The 24,795-nt window shown below is 40.7% G+C and overlaps 1 protein-coding gene across 1 annotated transcript; it reads right to left on the minus strand.

Annotated features, from left to right (window-relative positions):
• Positions 1-1,144: 1,144 nt before the first annotated feature.
• rrn3 (RRN3 homolog, RNA polymerase I transcription factor) lies at positions 1,145-24,548 on the minus strand. Its single transcript, XM_080905453.1, has 17 exons — positions 24,269-24,548; positions 23,988-24,044; positions 23,825-23,914; positions 21,770-21,899; positions 20,827-20,886; positions 20,622-20,685; positions 17,965-18,034; positions 17,348-17,446; positions 15,777-15,872; positions 14,246-14,369; positions 13,712-13,842; positions 9,123-9,253; positions 8,836-9,023; positions 7,605-7,713; positions 7,147-7,299; positions 5,025-5,109; positions 1,145-1,789 (listed from the first exon to the last, which is right to left on the minus strand). The coding sequence occupies exons 1-17, from the start codon at positions 24,362-24,364 to the stop codon at positions 1,640-1,642; spliced, it is 1,833 nt and encodes a 610-aa protein (XP_080761579.1). The 5' UTR covers positions 24,365-24,548; the 3' UTR covers positions 1,145-1,639.
• Positions 24,549-24,795: the final 247 nt, after the last annotated feature.

Below are 24,795 nucleotides of genomic sequence, written 5' to 3' on the forward strand. Positions count from 1 at the left end.
GGCGACATCTCACTGATTCTGATCCGCGGGTCGCGCTGTGTGTTTACGTCTTTGTGCAGAAGCCGTGTACCTGCTCTCATTTACTGTCTTAGCTGTTTGGTGGTTGTTGAACTTTTGTGATCTTTCACCTGAGATTCTGGCATTTCGGGCAAAATAAATTAATATTAAAAAATCGATTCAGGATTTTAATGAATCGATTTTACGTTATCCAAGCCAGAATCGATTTTAATCGATAAATCGATTATAAAAACCCACCCCTACTTTTATCCCTATGTAAATCATTAAAATTATGTGATTTAACTGGTATTTAAAGGGTTAAAATTATGGTTTTGATTGAAATTTTGGTCTTGATGAACAGCACTGATGCTAATCTAAAAAAAACAAGTCAAAAAAAGTGGAACTTTTTCTTAATACATATGAATTTTATAGCATTTTATAAACGTAAACAAGGGGTGGCCACTTTTGGCCACGAACAAGCTGCGAGGGAGTTTTTATGTTTTTCTGTCGCTGCACAAAAATAACAATGCATTATAAACAATGTTGATGTGAATCAATTACATGCCCCAGACTCTACTATTAATAATACAAGAAATTTCAGTAGCAATGCAATTATATAAAATTGCGAGATTTGAGGTTGTCTTCCAGCTAGTGCAGCGGACAAACAAACTGGTGTTTAAAGGGTTAAAAATTTAAAAAGTAATAACTATTTTATATTTATGAAAAGAACTAAAGTTACTTAAAAGCTTTATGCAGAAAAAAATGGCAAAAAACATAAAAAAAATAATAAAAAATTACAGACCTAATGATAGCAGCACAAACCAGCACAAATGTTTGACATCAATTTTGTTTGATTTGGGTAATGGGGGGGCTGCTTGACCTCAGATGACCTCTGTAAATTTTCTTTAATATCTTTAAAATGAAAGTGGCACAAACCACCACAAACTTTTGATACCACTTTTGTTGGATTTGAAGAAGGTGGGGGGGCCACCTTCACTCTCACTGGGCAAGATACTGAGTCCTGAATTTCCCCGATCCATGCATTGGACTGTCAGTATGAGAATTTTAGGTTAAAAGAGATCAGGAATATAACAAAGTGTTTGTGTGAATAAGGCTTGTAGTAACAAAAGTGCTTTGAGTGCTCAAATAGAGTAGAAAAGTGCTGCATAAGTCGCAGTTCATTTATTGGTTACTTGAAAATGACTAAACATAAATAACCTGTACACAATGGTTTCTTACTAAGTCTGCTTTAACTTGCAGCGTCATGCATTTTCCCAATTGAAAAGATTCACTCACTCATGCACGCACGCACGGAGACACAGACACACACACCTAAACAAACTAACAAGGTTGGAGAGAACATTTTAGTACTAGTGCACACTCTCTGTCACTACCATAAGTATTTGTGGGTGGTGAAGAACATTAACATAAAACTGATCAATGTCTGAATTCTGTCACTTTAATAAAATAATGTTATCCCAGATCTAAAAAGTGCTTCAGTCACAACCATGTTGTCCTGGGCTGGTGTTCTCCAGACTGTGGTTGGAGCTTATAAAAGCATCATATGGTACAGGATCTGCTGTCTTTCTTCACAACTTGAAGAAGTCAACAGCCCTTACTAGTACATGCCATACAAATGAAACTAAAATGGCCTCTGGAGGGTGTTGGGTGGTGAGCCTAAGCTGCTTGGACTGTGGAAATTTGAATCATAGGAGTTGGGCGTCAGTCCCACAATGCCCTCGGCTTGAGGCGTCTCTCCACATAGGAAGTCATCCTCATCCTCCTTCGAGCCCTGAAACACACAGAATGAACAATCACAGTCAGGCATTTACATTTTAATGTTCTCATGAGTTTTAATATTTCCCCTTGCAGTTGGTTGCAGTCTGAGGGGGAACAGTATTGAGTTCTTATATAGTGCTTTTCTACTCTCCTGGAGTACTCAAAGCGCTCTATACAACATGTCACATTCACCCATTCACACAAGGACTTTCTTCTATGCTTTTAAGTGCTCCCTAACTACCATTCACACAGATTCTTACTGCAATGGGTTAATATGAAAGATATTTGGCATGCAGATTGGGGGGAGCCAGGGATCGAACCACCAACCATCTGATCAGTAGATGACCTGCTCTACCTCCTGAGCAGGTCCTCCAACTGCTAGCAACAGCAGCCTCCTGTAACTGTGCAGCCAGGTTTCTAGTAGTCGTTGGTACTACAGTGCAGCAGGCCCAACAGCTAACATGTTGGCTATTTGACAAATTTAGCTGCATTTATTATTAGTTTCTTTTTATTGTCTTCTCTCAGCTTTTAGGTCTTTTCCACACAAATATTAAAAGCCTGTATTTGTCATGTCTACATTTTCTATGCTGTTAAGAATTTATGCTTGTGCCAGTGCAAATACACCTTGCTGGCTATAGAGATATAATCTCAGTTTGTGTTATGATCGAAGCAGATAGTGCTCTCTAGTCAGAGGCATGCACTTTCACTGCACCTGCAAGTGAACAAAAGTTCCACCAGAGAATGGTACAAAAGAAAAGATGATGGTGTGGGTTTATGTTTGTGGATCTGACATATATAGTGTGGCTGAGGTGCTAGATTTGGTGGTCCATCGCAGGTTGCTCCAGTCTGTATGCCCGAGTATCCTTGGGCAATATACTAAACCCACGTTGCTCTAGATAGGTTCAACTCAGAGTGAATGTTAGATAAAAAGCCCTTAGATGTTGAAAAAAAAGTGCTTGTGTGTGAAATGTGTGTGAAAAAATTGTAAAAAGTGCTATAAGTGCTCAAGCAGAGTAGACAAAAGAAAAGCGCTATATAAGAACCATAAGTCCATTTATCATACTAGCATAAATGTAACTTGATAATCTCTAAACTATAAAAGAGAGAAAAGTTAACTATTCATTATTTTGCTTTTACATGTTAGGCAGTGGGAAGCGCAGTGGTGTGATGATTAGCACTGTTAGTGGGGTTAGGTTCATTGGTGCTTTAAAAGTTTATGAACCAGGTTATAATTTTATGCATGGTATGTGTGCCTCCACACCTGGGTGTGTAACTGTTCATTTTGTCTGTTGTTTCAGGTGGCAGCTGATCAGTGCTTGGAGACTGAATAGGGCTGAGTATAATTTGGGACCTGTCCAGACTGGCAGGTGACGCTTTTCCATCGTGCATCAGAAATTTCTGCTTTTGTGGCACCACCATTGTTTAAAACCTTTTCTCTTGTTTAGGTTAGGAAGACTGGTAAGATGCTTGGATTTTCTTTTGGATTCTCAGGTCGAGTATCAGACGCCACCTCTCTGGGACAACGCAAAGCAGGAGATGAAGCATCGCTGAAAATGTTTCCAGAGCAACTTCATTCTAAGCCAAAGACTAGAAAACATGGTGAAGCAAATCTTCCCTTTGGCTTCACCTGCACAAGTGCCGAGGTAGGTCTCCCTGCAGGATTAGTTTTTCCTGTGTCGGGAGCAGCGCTGGGCTGTTCAAATCACAGATAAACAGGATCCCACATTCTTGACTTTTAGTTCACAAACACTTGTTGTAATGACTAACTGCTCCTGACATGTTGGAGATGTTTGCTCTTTCTACAGTAAAAGTTACAGCTGGATACAAATAACATCAGGCTGATCCTGACACGATTTGTTCCCTCGGTTCAAATCACGGACAAACAGGATCCCACAGCTGTTTATGTTTTTAAACCTATTTTGCACAGAGAAGCATTTTTTGAAAAATGTATTGATGCAATGTTGAACATTATTACACAGGAAAAAAACAACTACAGTAAAATAATGACACTGTGACGCCTCTGCCTTTGTAAATGGAGGGACAGTACCTGCGCGTAAAACCTGCAGACAGTCAGATTAACAGTATTTCGTCTCTATCTGTCATTCTGCAATTCATCCCATGTAAACAATAACGTGGCCACAGCGTGACGTGAAAAAGGCACATACCTTTGACGTTGTGTGACCAACTCTGTATTCCTCGTCCACACGGAAACGTAAAAAAAGGAGTTTTTAAAAATCTCAGTTTTCGGTGATTCGAAACGCCGTTTACGTGGACGAAACAGCTGCGTGTTCAAAAACACCCGTGTAGGTGCGGACGCAGCGTAAAAGAGTTAGTAGTTCATTTTCTTACTACCTGTAATTTATTGCAGATTATTGTATTTGCTTAATTGTTTACTAAATGTTTGAGGTGTGAAATAAACCACAATGGAGCAAAATATGGGCGTGTGTGGTTGGAGGATGTGCGCATGTGCACGAACATTTTTCTTGTAAAACAAAGGTGGGCCCAGCAAAAAAAGTTTGGGAACCACTGCTCTAGCAGATCATTACATGAAGGAACCTTTTAAATAAATAAATTCAAAGCACACTGTGCGCTGTCAAACTTACGTGCTGCACAATAATGTTTAATATTTAGTATTTACTGTTATATTCCCATATATTTCATTTCATTTCATTTATTTATTCATTTTCAGGCACAACAAATACCTATATTGAACATAAAATACACAAAACAAAAAACAAAACTTGCCTGAAAAAGGAGTGGGACGAAGAAAACTTATTATCATATCATCGTGATGTTGTTTATTATGTTGCTCTTTTTTTTTCTTCTTTCTTTCTCAGCAGCTGATCCAGGTGATCGATATTTGTATTTTTTGTCTGTTAGTTTTGTTGGTTTTTGTTTTTTGCCCTTTATCCCCGTCCCTCTTCCCTGCTGTTTTTCTTTCCCTCTTTCTTTCTCCCTTTTCTTTCCCCCAGTCAAATCTGTCCCATGTTTAGCAAGTGAAAATAAAATAAACAATAAAAGGTGAATCAAATAGACCATTACGGCACGGCTGGTATGGTCAATTTGGTAAAGTAAATCCGTTGGGCATCTTTCTTCACCTTTAGACAACAATTCTGATGCAGAAGAGCCAAACGGGACAGGCAACAAAAAAAAAAAAAAGAAGTTATAGGCCTGCTTATTTTTTTGTCCTGTCCAAATCCCCTACTTTTAAAAAACCCCTCATAAATCTGTTACAATCATCATCTTACCTGTTGCCCTCTTTTGGTGGGAAATGGCTCTGTGTCTGATAGATCATCCCAAACCTGGTACAACGGTTCAATGAGCTGACCAGACCTGTAAATATACAGTTTATATTTACAATCCTGTTTGTGCAGACATAAGTGCTGGGAAAACTATCATGCTTCAGTTTTTTCCATATAATCAGGAATCAAATTTCCAATAAACATATTGGAAAGAGTAAAATAATCTAAGTAAAATGGTTTAACTGCTAAATCGTGGAAATAGTAGAAAGAGGACTAAACAGAATAATAGAAGTGCGAGATGCACTTAAACAATGAATGTATGGAAAATAATCAAAGGAGCTTGCAAAGAAAAGCGTCTGGACTTCTGTAAGTTGCTTGAAGACGTTTCACCTCTCATCCAAGAAGCTTCTTCAGTTCTAAGGTCAAATGGTGGTGAGTCCCAGATATAAACCTAGTGGGAGTTTCCCCCCACAGAGGGACAAAAGGACCCCTGATGATCCTCTAATCGCCTGAGCCAAGGTGGGAAACTGGGCGTGGGTCCCAATCAGCCAGAGTTTCGGGTGAGCTCATTGTGAAACCTGGCCCCACCTTATCATGTGAATTCCTGAGGTCAGATGGCCCAGGATGTGAGTGGGCGTTAAGGCGTCTGGGAAGGGATCTCAAAACTGGATTATAGATGGCAGAGAGTTGGTGTCGTAAACCCCCGCCTCTGTTCAAAGATGGTCGCTCACAGTGGACATAGATGCTTCTTTCACTCCTCTTTCAAACCATCTGTCCTCTCTGTCCAAAATGTGAACATTGGCATCCTCGAAAGAGTGACCTTTGACCTTAAGATGCAGATGGACTGCTGAGTCTTGTCCTGTGGAGGTGGCTCTTCTGTGTTGTGCCATGCGCTTGTGAAGTGGCTGTTTGGTCTCTCCAATGTAGAGGTCTGAGCATTCCTCGCTGCACTGTACAGCATACACCACATTGTTAAGTCTGTGTTTTGGCGTTTTGTCTTTCGGGTGAACCAGTTTCTGTCTGAGCGTGTTGCTGGGTCTGAAATGCACCGGGATGTCATGCTTGGAGAAAACTCTCCTGAGTTTCTCTGGTACACCGGCTACATAGGGGATGACAATGTTGTTGCGTCTGTCCTTCTTATCCTCCCTCGCTGGTGTCTGGTCTTCTTTTCTCTGCCTCTTTGCTGACTTTAAGAACGCCCATTTAGGATAGCCGCAGGTTTTGAGTGCTTCCTTTACATGTGTGTGTTCCTTCTTTTTTCCTTCAGGCTTAGAGGGAACATGTTCTGCCCGGTGGTGTAGGGTCCTGATTACTCCAAGTTTGTGTTCCAGAGGGTGATGGGAGTCAAAGAGGAGGTACTGGTCCGTGTGTGTGGGCTTCCGGTAAACTTCGATGTTGAGTTTGCCGTTCTCTTCAATGTGCACAGCGCAGTCCAGGAAAGGCAAACAGTCGTCCTTTGTGTCTTCCCTGGTGAACTTTCTGTTTTTATCCACAGCGTTAATGTGCGCAGTGAAGGATTCCACTTCTTGTGTCTTGATTTTGACCCAGGTGTCGTCCACATATCTGTACCAGTGGCTGGGTACTCTTCCTTTGAAGAGGCTCTTGGCTCTTTCAAAGGAAGAGTACCCAGCCACGATGACCTGGATGACTGAGAACCTTCACAGACGTATGGAAAATAATGGAAACGTAGCAGAGCTTCCCGTTCGTTTCTTTTAATGTGAGAAAAGTTACATTTTCCCCATGTCTCCAGCTTCTGCTGGAGCTGAAGTCACATGCTTCAAGTGGCTGATTTAGTACAAAACGTACAAAAAGTGTACGTTTTGTACTTTCAAGCAAATATGATTTTAGCTGTTTGTTTACTCTCGTACTAATTTTCTTTTCTCATCATGGTGGAAGTGGGAGATAAACTCCCCCATGGGTGTTCCCCAGCACCAGTGTCATAGTGAAGGATGGATAGCACCATCTTCATGGGTGCACATTAACTCGACCCCTCCACTCCAGAGACTTTGGTATCAGTATTGGTGATGGGGAACAAAGGGAGCAATCGGAGTATGAAGAATGTCGCTTAAGCCTAGCTGCTGAGTGCGTAAACCAAAATAAATGGAAATAAATCAAACAATGAGTGTACCTCTTGAGCAGGTAGGGGTCGAAGGGGAAAAAACTGTCGAGTGGGTTGGTGTTGGTGGTCACACAGTCTCCTCCTGCAGAGCTGCGGACCACTGGCAGCACACACCGGTTGTTCCTCTCTATGATGGTGTAGCAGAACACCACTTGGTACTTCCTGCAACAAAAACAACTGCTGGTAGGAATGACGAGGAGGAAAAATACCAGCATTTTATAACTGATGCAAAGACTTTCTTCTAGTCTACACACTAGTGCGTGCACTGTGATCTACTGACAATGCTGTACACTTTAGCGTTTTTACATCAGTTAGAAAACAAATGTAGAGCTTTTACTTGAAGTCGACCAGAGGCCCCCTCAATATTAGCATGTCTAATAATCATTTAGTTCTTGAAAAGTTCCTGGAAAATAATCTAGAGGGTTCAGGATTACAGGAAGGTCAATGGTATTTGGGGGCATGTGCACCTTGTGATGGCAGCAAACATGTTGGTGATTGAAGGTAGGCAGACTCTGAGAGGATTCAGCTGACACATCACCACCTGCTCCAGGTTCAGACTCTGCAGGTATTCCAGACCTGACGTACACACACCCAGTGAGGAGGAGTCAGAACATATTCGACAAGGTGTGACCAAAAGGTCCGGAGAGCATCAAAAACAAAAACCATACCTGATTTAAAAACAGTTGATCAAGCTCATGTGTTCTAGTCAGTCTAAATGAATTCCAGCATGTCTGCCATTTTCCCTAAAATCCTCATTCTGACAGCTTACACTGTGCGCTATTCTTTATCATGGATATCTCAAACTGACTGGAATTTTGCATAAAGTATCGTTTCTGGTGATGACCAAGCAGTTTTCAAGTTAAGAGGCTTAAAGTTAGTCAACGCCAAGTTCTAAGAAACATCCTGAGGCATCTGAGGGAGAAGAGTCACAGGAAATGTCCTAACGGGCGATCGTGGCTCAAAGAGTTGGCAGTTCGTATTGTAACCGGAAGGTTGCCGGTTCGAGCCCCGGCTCGGACAGTTTCGGTCGTTGTGTCCTTGGGCAAGACACTTCACCTGCCGCCTACTGGTGTTGGCCAGAGGGGCCGATGGCGCGATATAGCAGCCTCGCTTCTGTCAGTCTGCCCCAGGGCAGCTGTGGCTACAACTGTAGCTGCCTCCACCAGTGTGTGAATGAATAGTGGCATTGTAAAGCGCTTTGAGGGCCCCGAAAAGCGCTATATAAATCCAATCCATTATTATTATTATTATTATTAAACCATGCTGTGTGCCATTGTGTCATGGTGCGTCAGCACAGTGCTTTGAAAACAATCTTTGTTCCCCATCTGGTGGCCTCAACAGATCTGACAGCCATCTACTTCATGAAAATTAAAAAGGATCACTGTTGTGGCACGCAGGAAGAGAGAAAGCACCCATCCCAGAAATGAAGGGATTTCTACAGAGTGAACTCAAATAATTGCCTTGCTGAAAGCCATTAAAATACATAATGAGACATCTTTAATGTGACACTAGAGACAGTTAAATCAGGTAATGATTCAGACCCATTGCTGAAACCTGTGCTTACATCTAACTGATTTTAGTAAATTAAACCAAGCAGCCTGAGGTAATTTTTGCTCCCATGCTATTTTATTGTTGTTGTTTTTTTTACCTGTAATTAAAACAAATAAACTGATATTAGCTCAAAGTTTTCTATTCTACCTTTCTTCATGTTGGCCTCTAGCAATGCTCTGTGTCTGAAGATGATCGTGTAGAAGACAGCCTGGCAGGAAGTGTAGAAGGGCCCGTGCAAGCTGACGTCACAGCAGACTTGTTTCCCACAGCTGTCCTGGCTGTAGATGTACTGATGGATCCAGGAGCTCAGTAAATCAAGACAGGCCCGCACAGTGCTATAGGAATCATCATTGACACAGAATGAGAGAAGAACCCGTTAAAAACCTGCACCTGCTGCATTTGTGCTGTCTTAAGCAGGTGTCGCATAAACTCACCTCAATGGGATAAACTTGGCTCGGGCCAGGAAACTTCCCAGGTATCCAGCAGCAGCCTGGCGAAGGACAGCAGGCAGAGACGGGTTCTGCAGGATCTTCCACAGGTGATCCAAGAAGGCCTCTGCCAGGGCCTGTGACATATATCACAGGAAACACATAATATACACAACTCCAGAAGCTCTTAGTCTCAAAGTAATGAATGATAAACGTCAGTACGAATAAACCAGCTAAATAAATACATGCATTATAAATCATATATTCTGAATGTTGAGGACAAGGATGATTTAGAAAAAGCCAGTCTACCCATGAACATGAGTAAATATAATATGCGTAGCAATGTCAGTGGCAGCTGAGATATAAGAGACAGGGCACTCTGAAAGCCTGAATCTATGGAAGAGCTCTACAACAGCAGTAGGAGACACACTGGGCGGCACTCCTGTCAGATCCAGTCTCACCAAGACTGGACGATAGAAGCAAACTGTAGTCTGGTCTGATGGATCCATCCTGTATCAGTCAGGCTAATGGTGTGTCATGTTGTGGGGCGTTTTCCTGACTATAGTCAGGGTTGGATCAGGTGACCATCCCTGCTGCGATAGGCTGCTGGGGCCTTCCTATGATGTACTGAGCGTTTCTTCTTCACTCTCTATTAGGGCTGCGTATCATCACTCATTTCTATAATTGATTCAATTCGATTCCATTTGGACTCAGAGAGAAATATTATAATTCTGATCATTATCCATATCAGATACATATTTTTATATCTATGTATAAAAACAAAGTTGGCACTTGTGAGACCTCATCACAGCAGAGGCCTTTGTGTCAAAGTAAGTGAGCATAAAACAGAAAAACATGAAGCAGATTTTCCTGGCCCGACTTTTTACAGCAGCCTTAAAAATATTCTGCAGTAGAACAAAAACTGAAGAAAACCACGAATCAGCATCTGAACATGACCTGATGCTGCTGAAGTCACAGAGGTTTGATTAGAGACACAGCTGAGAGTTTTGTAAAAGTTGACATTTCTTCAGTATTGACAGCAGAAATGAGGCTTTCTCGTCCAGAGTCGTTTTTGAAGTTTTGCTGTACAAATTAGAGATGGACCGATCCGATATTACGTATCGGTATCGGTCCGATACTGACCTAAATTACTGGATCGGATATCGGAGAAAAATAAAAAATGTAATCCGATCCATTAAATATCACGAAAGCACCTCACAAAACTTGCAACACCCCGTAACTCACCTCAGAACGTTAGCACGTCGGAGCAGTATGCATCACGTGATAGAGCGGCTGTGGCATGCAGGACCTGTCGGTGGTCTGGATAGCATGTGGAGCTTCGCTAGCAACCCGGCATTTCATCTCCGACAAAGTTATCCCCGAGAGAAGTAAAGCAAGTGTGTAAGTCCATCTCTGAATGTTTGTAAAGCATTCCTGCGTTAAGCTTAACAAGCGACTGCCTCTTCTTGCTGCTACTTCAATCATGAAACTGCTTAATGATCAGCTGATCGGCTTTTCTGTCGCGAGTCCGTCTCTCTGGTTTGTTTTTGGCCCACTTTGCACCAGAAAGAGGAAACCAGTGGCTGAACAACAGCAGCACGTTTAAGCTTGATCAGCTGTTGTTAGAATTTATTTATTATTAGTTTCTACTCGAGGATCTTTTTCTACGTAGCTGACGCTGGTAACTGTGCAGGGGCGGATCTAGCAAAGTTTAGCCAGGGGGGCCGATAGGGCATTAACAGGGAAAAGGGGGCACAAAGACATACTTTTCTTTCTTATTCTCATTTAAAATGTCGAGCTTTTAATAAATAATTATCTGACACCCAAAGTTTTAATTTGATGTAAAATGAATAGAAGTCAATTACTGTATATAGTGACTATTAAGTCTAATATATATACCCTAGTAAGCTATAGTACTTTTTCCTTTGGGAAGGTACCATCTGTGCAGTCTGCAATTTTGTTGAAGAAAGATGTTGAATCTATTTAATATTTCTTGAAAAATAATTGATTTCTGTGCATTTTTTTTCACACTGCATCAAATTAAGGTTGATTACGTCGATTAAGCATCATGAGGTGGAGCGTGAGGGGTGGTTCCCTATTTTTTATTTATTTATTTTTGTTGTTGCTGGGAGTTGGAACCCTATTAGTTAGGTTGCTTAATATTTACGCTAAGTACTCTTTAAAATACCAGAATAGGGAGGATGGTGTAGGTTTAAGTTTATTAGATTGATCAGTGTTGCTGAACTATAAATATTTTTTTTTTGCATACAGGTATAACAGAATAGCTTTAGTGTAGTTGTTGTTTTAAACTTGAGTATGAACTTATACAAAATGCAGCAAGATATTTAAAAAAAACTGTTTTGTTGATTAAAAAACACTATATCGGATTCATATCGGTATCGGCAGATATCCAAATTTATGATATCGGTATCGGTATCGGACATAAAAAAGTGGTATCGTGCCATCTCTAGTACAAATAATGCAGAAAACAGAGATCTGAGACTGGAAGCTGTTCCTGAAGTACACAGAGAGACAGAGCTGCGCAGGAAGTGAGATCTTATTGTGGCGGAAGCTAAACAGCCAAAGTCCGAGTGAATTAATGACGATGTTGATCAAACATGTAGTTTGATCTTCTTTTGCTGCTGGTTCAGTGAATTTTGGTCCGAGTGATGAAACCTGCAGCATCAGAGTCTGTGAGGTGTCGGCGTTCAGCAGCGACGTGTCTGCACACGTGCTGTCGGGGCTCCATCCACACTCCGTGTTTACATCTTTGTGCACAATCCGTCTTCCTGCTCTCATTTACTGCTTTAGCTGTTTGGTGGCGGTGAAATAGTTTCGTGAGCTTTAACCCGAGTTTCTGGCAAAATACATTTATATTTAAAAATGGATTTAGGATTGAATGAATCGATGTGGCTTTATTCAAGCTAAACTCGATTTGAAACGGAAAATCAATTTTTTTAAACCCTCCCAGTAGAGCTGGGCGATATAACGATATGTATCGCGAAATAACTTTTTCTCGATAGAAAAATTAAACTATCGCGATAGGCCTCACCGCTCTTGTCCTCTTAAAAAAAAAAAAAAAGAACAGCCAATCCAAATTAAGTAGTGCAGAGCCGAACCAATCACAGCCACAGCGTCACGTCACGTGACTTGTTACGTACAGCGCAAGTGCCAAGCCGCACATGTGTATTTGTTTGGGAAGCAGCCAGCGGTAATGGAGGAAGTGAGTGCGCTGACTAGAGAAAAATCAACGAGAGCGTGACCGAAGAGAAAACAGATGATGGTTCCAACGCCGGAGAGATTGTTGAACAGAAGAGCCATAGAAGTCCCGTAGTGTGAAGGTATTTCGGCTATTTCAAGTCTGACAAAAACAGAGTAGCGTGCACTGTAAATTGTGCCGAAAGCAAGTCTGGAAATACAATAAAGCGGTGCAGCTCAGTCTCTGACTGGAAGCGCTAATTCGTCATTCGGCTTTTGTCAGACTAAAGTAACTGTTAAAACTGTTTGAAAAGCTCAGCTATACAACAAGGAGAGATTGAGAATTTCCTTTTAGTTCTCAGTTTATTTGATATTGACAAAAATTAGTCAGTTTTGTCTGTTCTTCTGTAAAACAAACTAAGATTTATTTTTAGAATTAATATTTTGTTTCTAAGTGGAATTGACAATTTAGTCTGTTTCGTTTGTTCTATTTTGAAACTTAAACGCTTTAGCGGCTGCCTTTTGTGTAGTTTGCAATATTTGCCTTTATTTATCTGAAAAAGTCTCATGTTCCTTAAGTACATCTACCCTGTTGAACTTATTATGGGAAATAAATATTTAAATCAAAACAAGCTGCTGATTATTTCACATTTTACTTGTGAGCAACGGCACATTTAAATCTTACAAATATAGTTATTTGGCTGATATCGTGATAGATATCGTTATCGCCTGAAATGAAAAAAACATATCGTGATATGAAAAAATCTTATATCGCCCAGCTCTACCTCCCAGTGAGAAAGGTGACAAAGAAACACCCAATGCATCATGGGAATCCCCGGCAGCCTACGTCTATTGCAGCATAACTAAGGGAGGATCCAGGGTCACCTGGTCCAGCCCTAACTATATGCTTTAGCAAAAAGGAAAGTTTGAAGCCTAATCTTGAAAGTAGAGATAGTGTCTGTCTCCTGATTCCACAGGCACCCACACCAGCTGTACTTTGTCATACTGTGCCATTTGTGAGGTAAAGCAGCCCTTACAGATGCAGAAAGTGGTGTTTACATCAGATAAAGCTATCCTACTTCTAGGCTGGAATATTACAATTTCTAATTACCAGGCTGCTCCAAATGCTCCTTTAAAAGCCTTGAGTTGATCCAGAATGCTACAGTAAGAGGACTGACACAATTAATATTATTATTATTATTATTTTTCTCATATATGGCTTCTCTTCTCCAGAATTGAATTTAAAATCATTCTCAAATTATCTATTTTATCTTTATCTAAGATGTAAGAGTTTGGAAACTTTCCTGTGCCTGTACATCTCATCGCTGAAACCCAGACTGCCAGTAAAATGCAAAAACCAAAGTTAACTGGTCCCAGTATATGTGGGGAGTACTGACCGGTTTGAAGCTGCAGAGGTAAAAGAGAGTGTACTGCACATGACAAGAAGCATGTGTTGGCAGAATGAGCTTGTCAAATACAGTCAACAAATCTCTGTACAGCTCCTTTGTCCTTTCCGCATGAAAAGACCCTGAAACACGAGACAATACAATACATAAAAATATTAACGTACAGCTTAGTATAAATATTCTCCATCTTCCTACATTACAAAAGTTTAGAAACTGAAGGATTCAGTATCAGTCGGGCCTGGAAAAGATGGTCTAATCTTAAGAAGTCAGGGTTAAACAATGGTTAGTATTTGGACTAAAATCAATCAATAAAGATGTGATTGAATCAGGCTTTGAGCTTCAATTCAATTACTTAAAGTAGTGCATGAATGCATTAGGAGCCATTTTTATTTAATAAAACCCTTTTCAAAGGTTGCTTGATTTAAATGCACTTTAGTAGTATATAAAGACAAAACGACAAAAATATAGTCACTGTCCAAATATTTATGGATTTACATGTATAAAAAGCTTTTTTTCTGCATCTACCATCAACGTAGCAGACATCCTTGATGTAAGCCATAAGCACGGCCATGAGAGTATCTAGTCTTTCTGCCACTGGATGGGCCATCACAGTCGTCCTGGTGGGCTCATCTGCTGACACGTCTTCATCCTAACAGAAACCCGGATACACACAGAGGTTATCAGGATTAAAAGAAAGAATAAAGAGAACAAATTCAAATTTGGGTCCAGGACGCTGCCCATGTTTCCTTATTTAGATTTTATGTCTAGGAATAGTTTTATTCAGGCTGTCCACTTAGATGTTTCAGTTATAGTCCAACACACCCAGGTCTCATGTTCAGATGACTTCATGTGGTGCCTTACACATGCAGTTTCAGTGGCGAGGTGTTGGGTTCAACCACAGACTTAAAGACTGAATGAATTACTGGGTCTTTAACGTATAAAGGAGGACAGTATGTGAGCAAAGGAAGTGTGACACACCTCTCTGTGCTCATGAAACACCAGGAATGTTAGCTCAAGAAATGTTATTAAATGGAAAATGTAGATCATACCACGCTCTCCAGTTCGGGGTCACCTGAAAGACCAGCCAAGGTGTGGAACAATCATCTGCTCCAGAGCAGTATGAAGGTTCTGACACCATCTTGGTTTCTGCCTCACAGACACCACTGACTCAGCCTTACTGCTGCCACCTGGCTGAACCTCATCGGCTCCCAAGACTGCATTAAGTCATGGTGGTTGGTATTGGTACTTCTATGGTCTGACGTGTGGCCGTACCTTGTGCTCTGCTGGTGTCTGTGTGACAGATATTGCTCCAACTAATCTGCAGCTGTTGAAAACCACAAGGCCTTTGCAATCGTTGTCCATACTAATGACTTCTGTCAGCCTGTGAACTTCAAACGAGACTTTGTGCACCTTGTGGACAGCCTATGGGCCACTGGAAAGCAGCGTATCATCTCCGGTCCACTGCAGTGAAGTTTAGCCATCTCCATCATCTGCATATTTGGCTTTATGAGTTACTGCAGGAACAGAGATCTTCCCTTCGTCATCTTTCCTCAACTGCCCTGAACTTTTTAAACAAGATCACCTGCACACTAAACCACTGCACTGACCTAACCCTACACCCACTCACCCACTACAGCCTGACACTTGCACCACTAGTACACCCAGACTCAACCTTTTAAAAGAACAGCAGCCTGACTTTTTGTGCAGAGTCGTTATGTTTTACGCAGAAAGTACATTTATTGACATTTTCTATATTGGTGTTTTTTCCCTTAAAGCCTGAAAACTTGGTTTTAAAAAACTGTCGCTGATTTAACAGCACAACAATCAACAACATGTCACCTCCTTCACATCAGATTTCACATGTGCCAAAAATGTCCAATAACCTAACCCAACTACAGTTTCATTTGAGCTCTCATACATGCTGGCCGAAAACGTTGACTTCTTAAGTTATTTAATTTATTCACTGTCATGACAATTATTCATATGCTTTGGAATAAGTCATTTTTATTTTATCTGTGGAAAAACATTACTATCATCAAACCCTGCTGGCTCTTACCATGTCAAAAAGACACTCCTCAGTCTGCTCCTCTGCTTTCTGGGTCTGCACTCGGTTTTCTTCAGCCTCCTCAATATGTGTGCGGGATGCGTTCACCTAAAATGTACCGCACACATGTGCACCTTTGACATATCTCACCAGTTTCCAGAAGAAAGCAGCAGGTGATGTGTGAACTGATGCTACTTGTTCAGAAAAAAATGAATTGATCAATTTTATGTCTGAACATGTCCTTCTGCAACAGATAAGTCAGATATGACTAATTTATTTGCATGCATACGTTTCTACATATTTTGGTATTGACAGGCCTCTAAGAGACTATACAACAAGGTCCATAAGTTTTTGAAAGATGATACTTTTGTGTAATTTTGTCTCTCTAAAGTCCCATGTGTTCCATAACCGCATTGTTCCTCCTGGATCCAAGATTCGACTAACTGATACTTTCCTCTCCAGTATCCTGGCAAGTGTTGATCCGGAGGTACTGTCGGTGATTCCACATTAATCAAGTCCACTTGTGACTCGGTGGAATCACAGAGTACACATATATCAAATTCAGGGAGAGAGAGTTTCAGAGTCTGGGGGCTACTGTTGCAAAAGCTCTGTCTCTTTTAGTTTAGGTACAATAAGTAGGCCCTGATCACAAGGCCTCAGGAACCTGCTGGAGATGCATAGCTATGAAAGTTCACTGATGTAAGCAGATGCTTCTCCATGAAGAGCTCTAAAAGTCAGAACCACAATCTTGAAATGGACTCTGAATTCAAAAGGTAACCAGTGATGCGGTGAGCAGGAAGTTATGTGACAGAAACGTCTCAAGGAAGACCAAAATTATTGCTCCAGGCTCTCAGTGAATTACTCCCATACCCACATTTTTGCTTCAGCCTTTCCCAGAGACTTGGCCTGTCAGCTACCTCCACATTCCACGGGCTAACAAGTTCAACAGGACTCGGCGGTAGATCTGATGTTAATAACACAATTATTGACTTGTGACCTAGGTTGTCTTGTTACTAAGTGCATGCTCATGCTGGTGATTTCTATGGACATAAACTGCAGGTCTCAGTCACACTGCCAAACAGCACCCGAGACTCGAAAAAGACATGAAATGGTTATTTGGCACATAAGCAGAGAAAACAGTCCAGACTCCACTGTGGTGAAACCCAATGGACAGGCACCAAATCAGTGGGATATGAGCGCTGTCTCTTATCTTTGAGCTGGAGAAGTGAAGAGGGCAGGACCAGAAACTTCTCTGAACTTCCACGCGCTGAAGCAACTACCAATAAGAGTGCAGGACAGTGCTGAGTGAGATACAGCCATTAAAGGATTATCTATGAAACTGGAGCCTCAAAATGATGCGTGATGACTGAATCACTCCCTGTATGGATGCAGCTTCTTTTGTTAAACCTCTTGAATGAAAGCTCTGCACTACAGCGATAACCAGAGACAAAATCAGACAAACTGTATCACTATCCAAAACTTAATAAACCTACCTGAGCACCTACCACACAACTCATGTTGAGTTACTACTGTTACGTTCAAATTAAACTACAAATAGCAGAATTTGGAGGTGCACCACTCACATCCAGCTTCAGCAGTTTTCCAATGATCAGCTCAAGTAGGTCTCGTCGAATGGAGGGGACGTACACTGTTATCCTCAGGAGGTTATGGACGTAACACTCCTGTAAAGCATCCATCAGTTAACAGAGACGTACACTTTGAAAAAGAATCAAAAACTTTTTTGATAAAACTGATGACGTCCCATTTTGTACAGTCTTTTTAATCTCCTCAATGTCTAATCTACAAAAAGTTACATTAAAAAGCCTTTGATAGGACCCAAATTAAACAAACAAACACACACAAAAATATTCAGAGGTACAAAATGACGTCTCAAAGGATCAATAAAAACACATTAAGCTGAAAGAGCTGTTATTAAGACTAGAGATCCCAGTCTGTTATGAACTACAATAAATACAACTTTAGAGGTTATTAGCAAGAGTTCTAAAACAAAATAATAATGAAACAAAAACGATGAAATTATGTAAGGACATTTAATTAGGTGAAATGAAAAGGGAAATAGCACCTCCTGGAAGGAAGAAGTTTTAACAATGATCTACAAAGAAGACAGAGTGGACTCTTTAAATTATAGACCACAGCCTATTAATAGTATGGGGACGTCAGGGTCTTGCCTGTATCTTACCAGTGTTCTTGAGGATTTCTGTATGAAGGGAAAGTTTTCTTGCAAAATGGGCATCAGAAAGCGACTTGTGCTAAAAGAAGAGGAAAAATCTTTACATTACAAAAACATTTAAAAAATGTAACACGAGGGGTGAAAATCACAGTGAAACCACAATGCAGGCTGACTGACATCAAATAAAACAAAGTGTATACAAAGTATCCATTTATGCAACAACATTAGTTACAAGATAACTTTTTTTACAGTAACAAGCTAGTGGCTACTTGTTTGTATTAGTAGGTAAATTAATGTCAAATAATAAGAAGAAAGCAAGTTATACTATAATAAAGCCTGCTGAGACAAAAGGGAAGAAATACACTTGCAGCAATTACAAGATAAGAATACCACCTTAAAGGGAAAAGATAAGCTAGTTAAATCAAATCCGTGGGCAGATTTGGAAATGGGATTTTGCCAGATTTAAAGCTAGCTGGATATCTATATCATACTTGCTCATGTTATGACTACCAAAAACATACCTAGCATGTGAACATGTGGACAATACTGCAGTTTATTAAAGGTCAGTACCACCAACCCCGTGGTTTTGTGAGGTTTTGTGAAGTTACAGCACTAGAGACATTAACCTTTACACACAAAGGGGTTGAAAGAATATGGAGGACCAGGAGTGCCAAAAGGAATTGATTAAATACACCATTAAATAATTAATTAAATCTTTCATTAATTCATTAAAATTGGAATTAATTAAATAAATGTTTAAATAATTCAATAAATGCCCATTCATTTCATTTAAAACATTTAATAAATTATGTGTTTATTTATTCCAAATTGTATTTAATTCATGACACATTTAATTATTTCATTAATGACAAATGTAATTAATTATTTAATGATTTTTTTGGCACTCCTGGCCCTGCGGCTGTGTTCTTGAATCAATGTTATCTGTCAGCCTCACCCAGCAAACCCGGGGGCGGGGTTAATGCTGCCGCTGCAGCTTGTCTAACATCTGATTGGTTACTGTGCAAAGTTAATCAAGACAGGTCGATCCTAGATAATCAATCACTATGAACTGGTGGTAGTGTGGGGAAGCAGGTATCCCAGAATGCATTTCAAAATGTAGTGGCGTAATCTTCACATCTCTGGTCAGGTTGTCAACATAGAACATGATGTTTCCGGCAACGTTCCAGCTGACTGTTAGCAGAGCGTACTGTGAACAGAGTGTACCGAGCTCACAGCCCCGGTGTTCCAAGTTAACTTTAGTTAAAAAGTCCGACAACTTTTTTGTAATGAAAAACGTAAACACTCATATCGCCAGTAAGTTACAAAAGTGCCAGCTGTTTAATGTACAGCAGGGTCCTGCTGTAAAACTGTGAAACACATGGAAATGTGTTGATGATGAAAACAGCCCGTCTGCCTCCAGTCTTTGTGTTTCCCTGATGGCTATCAGTAATATAAAGTCACAGACACAACTATATTTAACTGTCTCATGTTGGCCAAGAACAATTTTACATATATGATCTTAGAACAGGACACAGACACTCTAATTACTGACCTCATGTCAAATGTGTACGTAGACCGAGTCTGTGTTTTATATGAAATCTTTGCTCTTAACCTTTAAACAGCAGCGAGTGTGCAGCTGAGACAACACAAACTCAAACAGCAGGTTTGATCATTGTGATTATAAATCAGCTGGAAGCGCCACGTTTTCACTCAGTCTTTTATTTACAGCATGTTTGAAGTGTTTGAAGAATGATGTGGGGAACATGTTTTAAATGCTGTACTAAAATCACTGCGCAGACAGTGCGTGGCATTGTCGATTGCCATGGAATTCGATTCGTAGATGACCGTTAGATTCGTTTGATGCTGCCGACACTTTCATGTGCCCGTGAAGCTGAGTTAACTCAGAGAGCTGATAACCAGCTTCATGTGACCGTTTATCCTGCTCCCAGTGTTAGGGTCAGTGATTCCAGATAACCGAAAGATATCCTGGATATGCTGACCTCACTCCGTGATGGCGGCAGCTGGACTGCCCGTTTAGCCTCATGATTAATATTCACAATTAAAATATTAGTCAAACATTTTGAAATCTGTGTCTCACAAGCTTTGTACACGTAAACCTAACAGTTACTACATGACAGAAACCAGTGATGTCTCTTTCTATAAAGATTACTGATCACTGATTATTTATTTGCTCTCTTCTCCTTAAACATGTTTTTAATGTTAGTTATGATTCAGAATGGGCGACTGAAACAAGTATGCTTAATGTTATTAAATAATTAATTAAATGTGTCAATAATTAAGCTGGGATAGGCTTAATTATTGATAGGATAGGCTGGGATAGGCTCCAGCGCCCCACCGCGACCCTGAAAAGGATAAGCGGAAGCGAATGGATGGATGGATGGAATAATTAAGTACAATTTGAAATAAATAAATAATTTATTAAATGCTTCTAAATGAAATCAATGTGCATTTAATTAAGTAATTAAATATTTATTTAATTAATTCCAATGTTAATGAATTATTTAATGGTGCCTTTAAATAATTTATTTTGTCACTCGGGGTCCTCCACAGAGAAGTCCAGTGATGAATCAAAGCTCAAGTGTACAAATTCAGAGTTTAAAGGCCAAAAACAGCAGCCAGCAGAATAACAGGTGACACAGACTTACGAGGGCACGTATCTGATGATGAGCTGCAGCGCCTGGTGACAGTGATCGAAGTTTCTGGGTAGATCTTAAAAAAAAAAAGCCATACAAGCTCTTAGTGAACATAACGATGCTTTACAAAGCACACCTGCATCTCGCTTCTTTGTGAACCACTGCAAGGTTAAGATGTCTGAAACCACCACTTCATAGGAGAAGAGAAAAAACTTACTCTCATCTTCATCATCTGAATCGGAGATATCCACTCCTCCTTCACAGATGGTCACTCTCTCTGAAAAAACACACAAGTTGTTTCTCCATCATGCAACAGAGATGACAACAAGAAAGACAACAATACTGTACAGGGTTGTCAAAAACGGACTATCAGATCCTAAAAGTGACTATCAGATCAGATACTCATTGGTTACAGTACAGACACTGCCTTTGCCTCATCCAGCTGTCACACAGCTGCCCGTCTGCACACAACCCCTCCCCTCATTACACCTGAACACGGAGGAGGAGTTGACATGCAGAATTTCAAGGGTTAGTAAAGTTCCCATTTCCACAACACTGAAGTATTAAATATGTTCTTATGTTTCAGGTACATGGGCCATGCTTAGGCTGCTGCCCCCGCGACCCGGCCTCGGATAAAGCGGATGAAGATGGATGGATGGATGAAGTATTAAACAGTTATCATAAAAGTTAACCTGGCCGGCACACACATTAGCATTAATCATTTAACCCTTTAAGTCATCTCTTCAGTTACCATTAAGTTAGTGGCGATCGCTAAAAATATAACACTAACATTAATTTAGGAGCTAAGCAGTGAAAGTTATCAGTCCTGCTCCTCATAAACTTGCAATGTTTGGTGTTAATTTAAAAGGATAACACAATTATATGTGACCGGTGTTCTTTTTCAGACTGAAGCTGGGAAAGGTCTATCATCGACTACACAGAAATGTGCAAACATGGAGCCGAGTCACCAGAAGCACAGCACTACCTGAAAATATTCTTGACTTTTGTTTGTTCTCCACATCTAACAGAATTTGTGACTATTTATCACATATATACATCTGACAGCATGTATTTCCTTTCCATCCTGTCGACCATCACAAGCCTACTACTGTAACACGTTTATGAATCATGATTAATTCAATACCATCAGAGTAACATACTGGGGGTGAAGTGGGAGACCACCATGTTAAGGCAGGCACACAAGTAGACAGTCTGTGCTGACACCAGGTTACCCAGAAAGGCCAGGTACTCGTCCACCACAGCCTGGCTCCGGCCCAGCCAAGGAAGCCTCTATAAAACACACACACACACACACACACACACACACACACACACACACACACACACACACACACACACACACACACACACACACAGTGTGTTTATATGCTGAAACAATCAGCTTTTTGGACGTCTGCTGATTCACACCACATGAAGGGTGGACTGAAGGGTTTAAAATGTGCACCAAAATGACAGAATAGATGACACATTACCAGCAGCATATCATACTGACAAAAGGCTTGTAAAGGTTTGTCCATGTTAAATCAACCACGGCTTTTCCTGGGAATTTTTTTTTCATTTTATATTTGACTCTAATATTGGTCCTGACTCAAACTTGAATGCTGGTGGGGGAACCAGTGATCAAGGGTTATTGTCTGGCTACTACAGGAGCAGAAGGCTAAATGGGTGTGGATTCAACTAAGAACAACGGGTCAGCGTTCTGGATGTGTTGTTCTCTCTAAGCTCTGATCACAATAATACTTTCCCTGTTGACTGTAGAGGCAACTGCTGTTGTGATTTGATGCAATATAAAGAAAATTGAATTTCATATTGGAATGAGGTCGTAACAAATTTGGTGAAGGCATACATGTTCCATATCTTGTATATCTACCCTCTTTTTTCTTGGCTCAATTTAATTTCTTTGTTTTATTAATACACACTAGTTTAAGACGTTGCTTTAAAAAGCAAATGATCTCTCACCCACACTAAGGAGCAGGGCTGGGTTATAAGTTATATTAATTTTATATTTCAAAGAAATATGTGATGACAGTCATGACAATATAATAAAAATATACTAATCAAGGTATTATGAGTGTGGCTTGCAATAGGCATTTATTTATTAGAGAAAACAAAATAAAAGGCATTTCCAGCCTCTTTTTGAATGAGTCTATAATGACAGACTGCCTCATTCAAAGTTTGAATTTACTGCCACAAGATGCCAGCAACAGCATTGGTCCTGTTTTTAGGCTATAATAGTGCTGTGAAAAAGTATTTGCCAAATTCCTGATGACTTTGTTTGGATACATTTTTTAACATTTACATGTTTAAGATCAAACAAATTCATTTTTTCTCTCAGTTGTGGGGCAGTTTGGGTGGGTTGCGAGGCAGCAGGTCCTACACAGGCCAGTTCGTCTTGCACTCGCTTTTTTTGCCTGTTGCTGACGGAGTGGACGGCTGGTGTTACGGCTCAGTGTGCAGGTGGGCCCCACACATGAGGACTACAGTTCATCCTGTGTTTGACTCTATGTTTTTGTGTCAGGTGACATTTGTTCTGTAACTGTGGTGATTGGTGTGAGTAAGTTAACTTGGGGTTTGCCCTGCGCACTCACATGACAGGGGTGGTGTTGGCAGTATCTAACTAAACTATAATGGGCATTTCACATGTCATGTGAAAATCCCACAGTAAACAGAAAATTCATCACAGCTCCAACAGAAACATTATCAAATAAATGTAAAAATCGACAGAACATATAAATATAGTGGTAAAATGCAACATGTGATTAATGCTGCAGAAACTGGTTAACCTGGTCATTTAGTGCACTGCCTGCACTCAGAGCTGCTGTTTAGGTCTAAAGCTGCATATTAAAGCTCTGAAACTTTAAAATTGATCCATTTAAAAATTAAAGCTTATGCCACTTTTCCACTCGTACCTACTCTGCTCGGTTTTGGTCATTTTACAATATAACTGAGAACCACCTCAATGTTCGTGGGTTCGTTACAGCGACACCCAAAAATGAGCTCATTTAAACACTACACAACAATGGCGGACACTGAGGCAACGGTACACCTGCTGCTGAGCCGTCTGCTTGCCATGCTGACAGGCTAATCAGCAGCATACAGTTTGTTGATGTGATGTTTGTTTCAGATCAACTCAGACCCCCGGTGGAGTAAATACAGTACTCTTCTCCTTGCATCATGTTAATATTTACACTCACCAGTATAGTATAAATGAGCTGTTCATGATCCTTGGTCAGGTGGGTCACACTAGACCGAAATTCTTGCAGCCAGTTGATGATCTGAGCATCCTGTCGGAGGAGAGGGCGTTCATTGAGAAGCAAAGTCCACCACACCACAGGGTGCCCTCACACTGACGCTTACCTTTATCTCAGGATCAACCAGCTGATGTTTCAGGAGTTCATAATCACTCGAGTCTCCCTTAAAAACAAGCAGAAACAGCAGTTCGCCAAAACCGTAAGAAACGTAGAGGTGTTTGTAAACAACTTTACGAAGGTCAGCAGAATCCACAGACAAGCCAGCAGGAAGGTCTAGATTCATTTAATAACTTAGTGGACCATCTCGTGGATGTGTCACCAAAATCAACAACCCTAATATCTCTCTTTATCGTTTTCCAAGAATGACAACCCTAAGATACAACTCACGTGTTTGTGTTTCTCTAACGTCTCCGCAACACTACCTCCAAACCTGACCGTCTTCACAGAAGGGGTCTTCAGAAAGTCTCGACCGTCTATTTCCATAACCCACCAGGCAGCTAACGCTGGTCTTTGCTTGTTAAGCTGAAAGACAGAGCTGGAAAGGAGACTCGCTCGTTACATCTCTCGCACCGTACAGCTCTCGATACTGTGGCGTTAACTAGTTTGATCAAAGGAATCACGCTTCCGGAAAACAAAACCACGCGAAAGTAACAGGAAGAGAACTGCGTGTTTACGGAAGTGATTGTTCGGAGCAGCAGCGTCACATTAAAGGGGGCCGTTCGAGGAATCCATTTCGCTCAGGAAGGTTCCTACCTGAGTGAAGTAACTTTATTGAGCGTATGTACAAACAAACAAAGGCTGTGAGTCCAGGCTCACACCGTAACAATAACATAGGCTGAACAAATACAACGAACGAACAAATAAAGAGAATAAATGTAGCTGGTATAAACCAACAAAAAAGGAAAGAAACGCAG

Source organism: Rhamphochromis sp. 'chilingali' (genome assembly GCF_963969265.1).
Source record: "Rhamphochromis sp. 'chilingali' genome assembly, chromosome: 15".
NCBI classification, from domain to species: Eukaryota; Metazoa; Chordata; class Actinopteri; order Cichliformes; family Cichlidae; genus Rhamphochromis; species Rhamphochromis sp. 'chilingali'.

What these genes read in the sequence shown, in the direction of transcription:
- rrn3 (XM_080905453.1), bottom strand. Translation starts at nt 24,364, where the DNA reads ATGGAAATAGACGGTCGAGACTTTCTGAAGACCCCTTCTGTGAAGACG. An exon ending in CGTTAGAGAAACACAAACAC is followed by an intron (nt 24,045 to 24,268) that starts GTGAGTTGTATC and finishes CTTGTTTTTAAG; the next exon opens with GGAGACTCGAGTGATTATGA. An exon ending in CCACCAAAAGAGGGCAACAG is followed by an intron (nt 1,790 to 5,024) that starts GTAAGATGATGA and finishes TGTGTGTTTCAG; the next exon opens with GGCTCGAAGGAGGATGAGGA.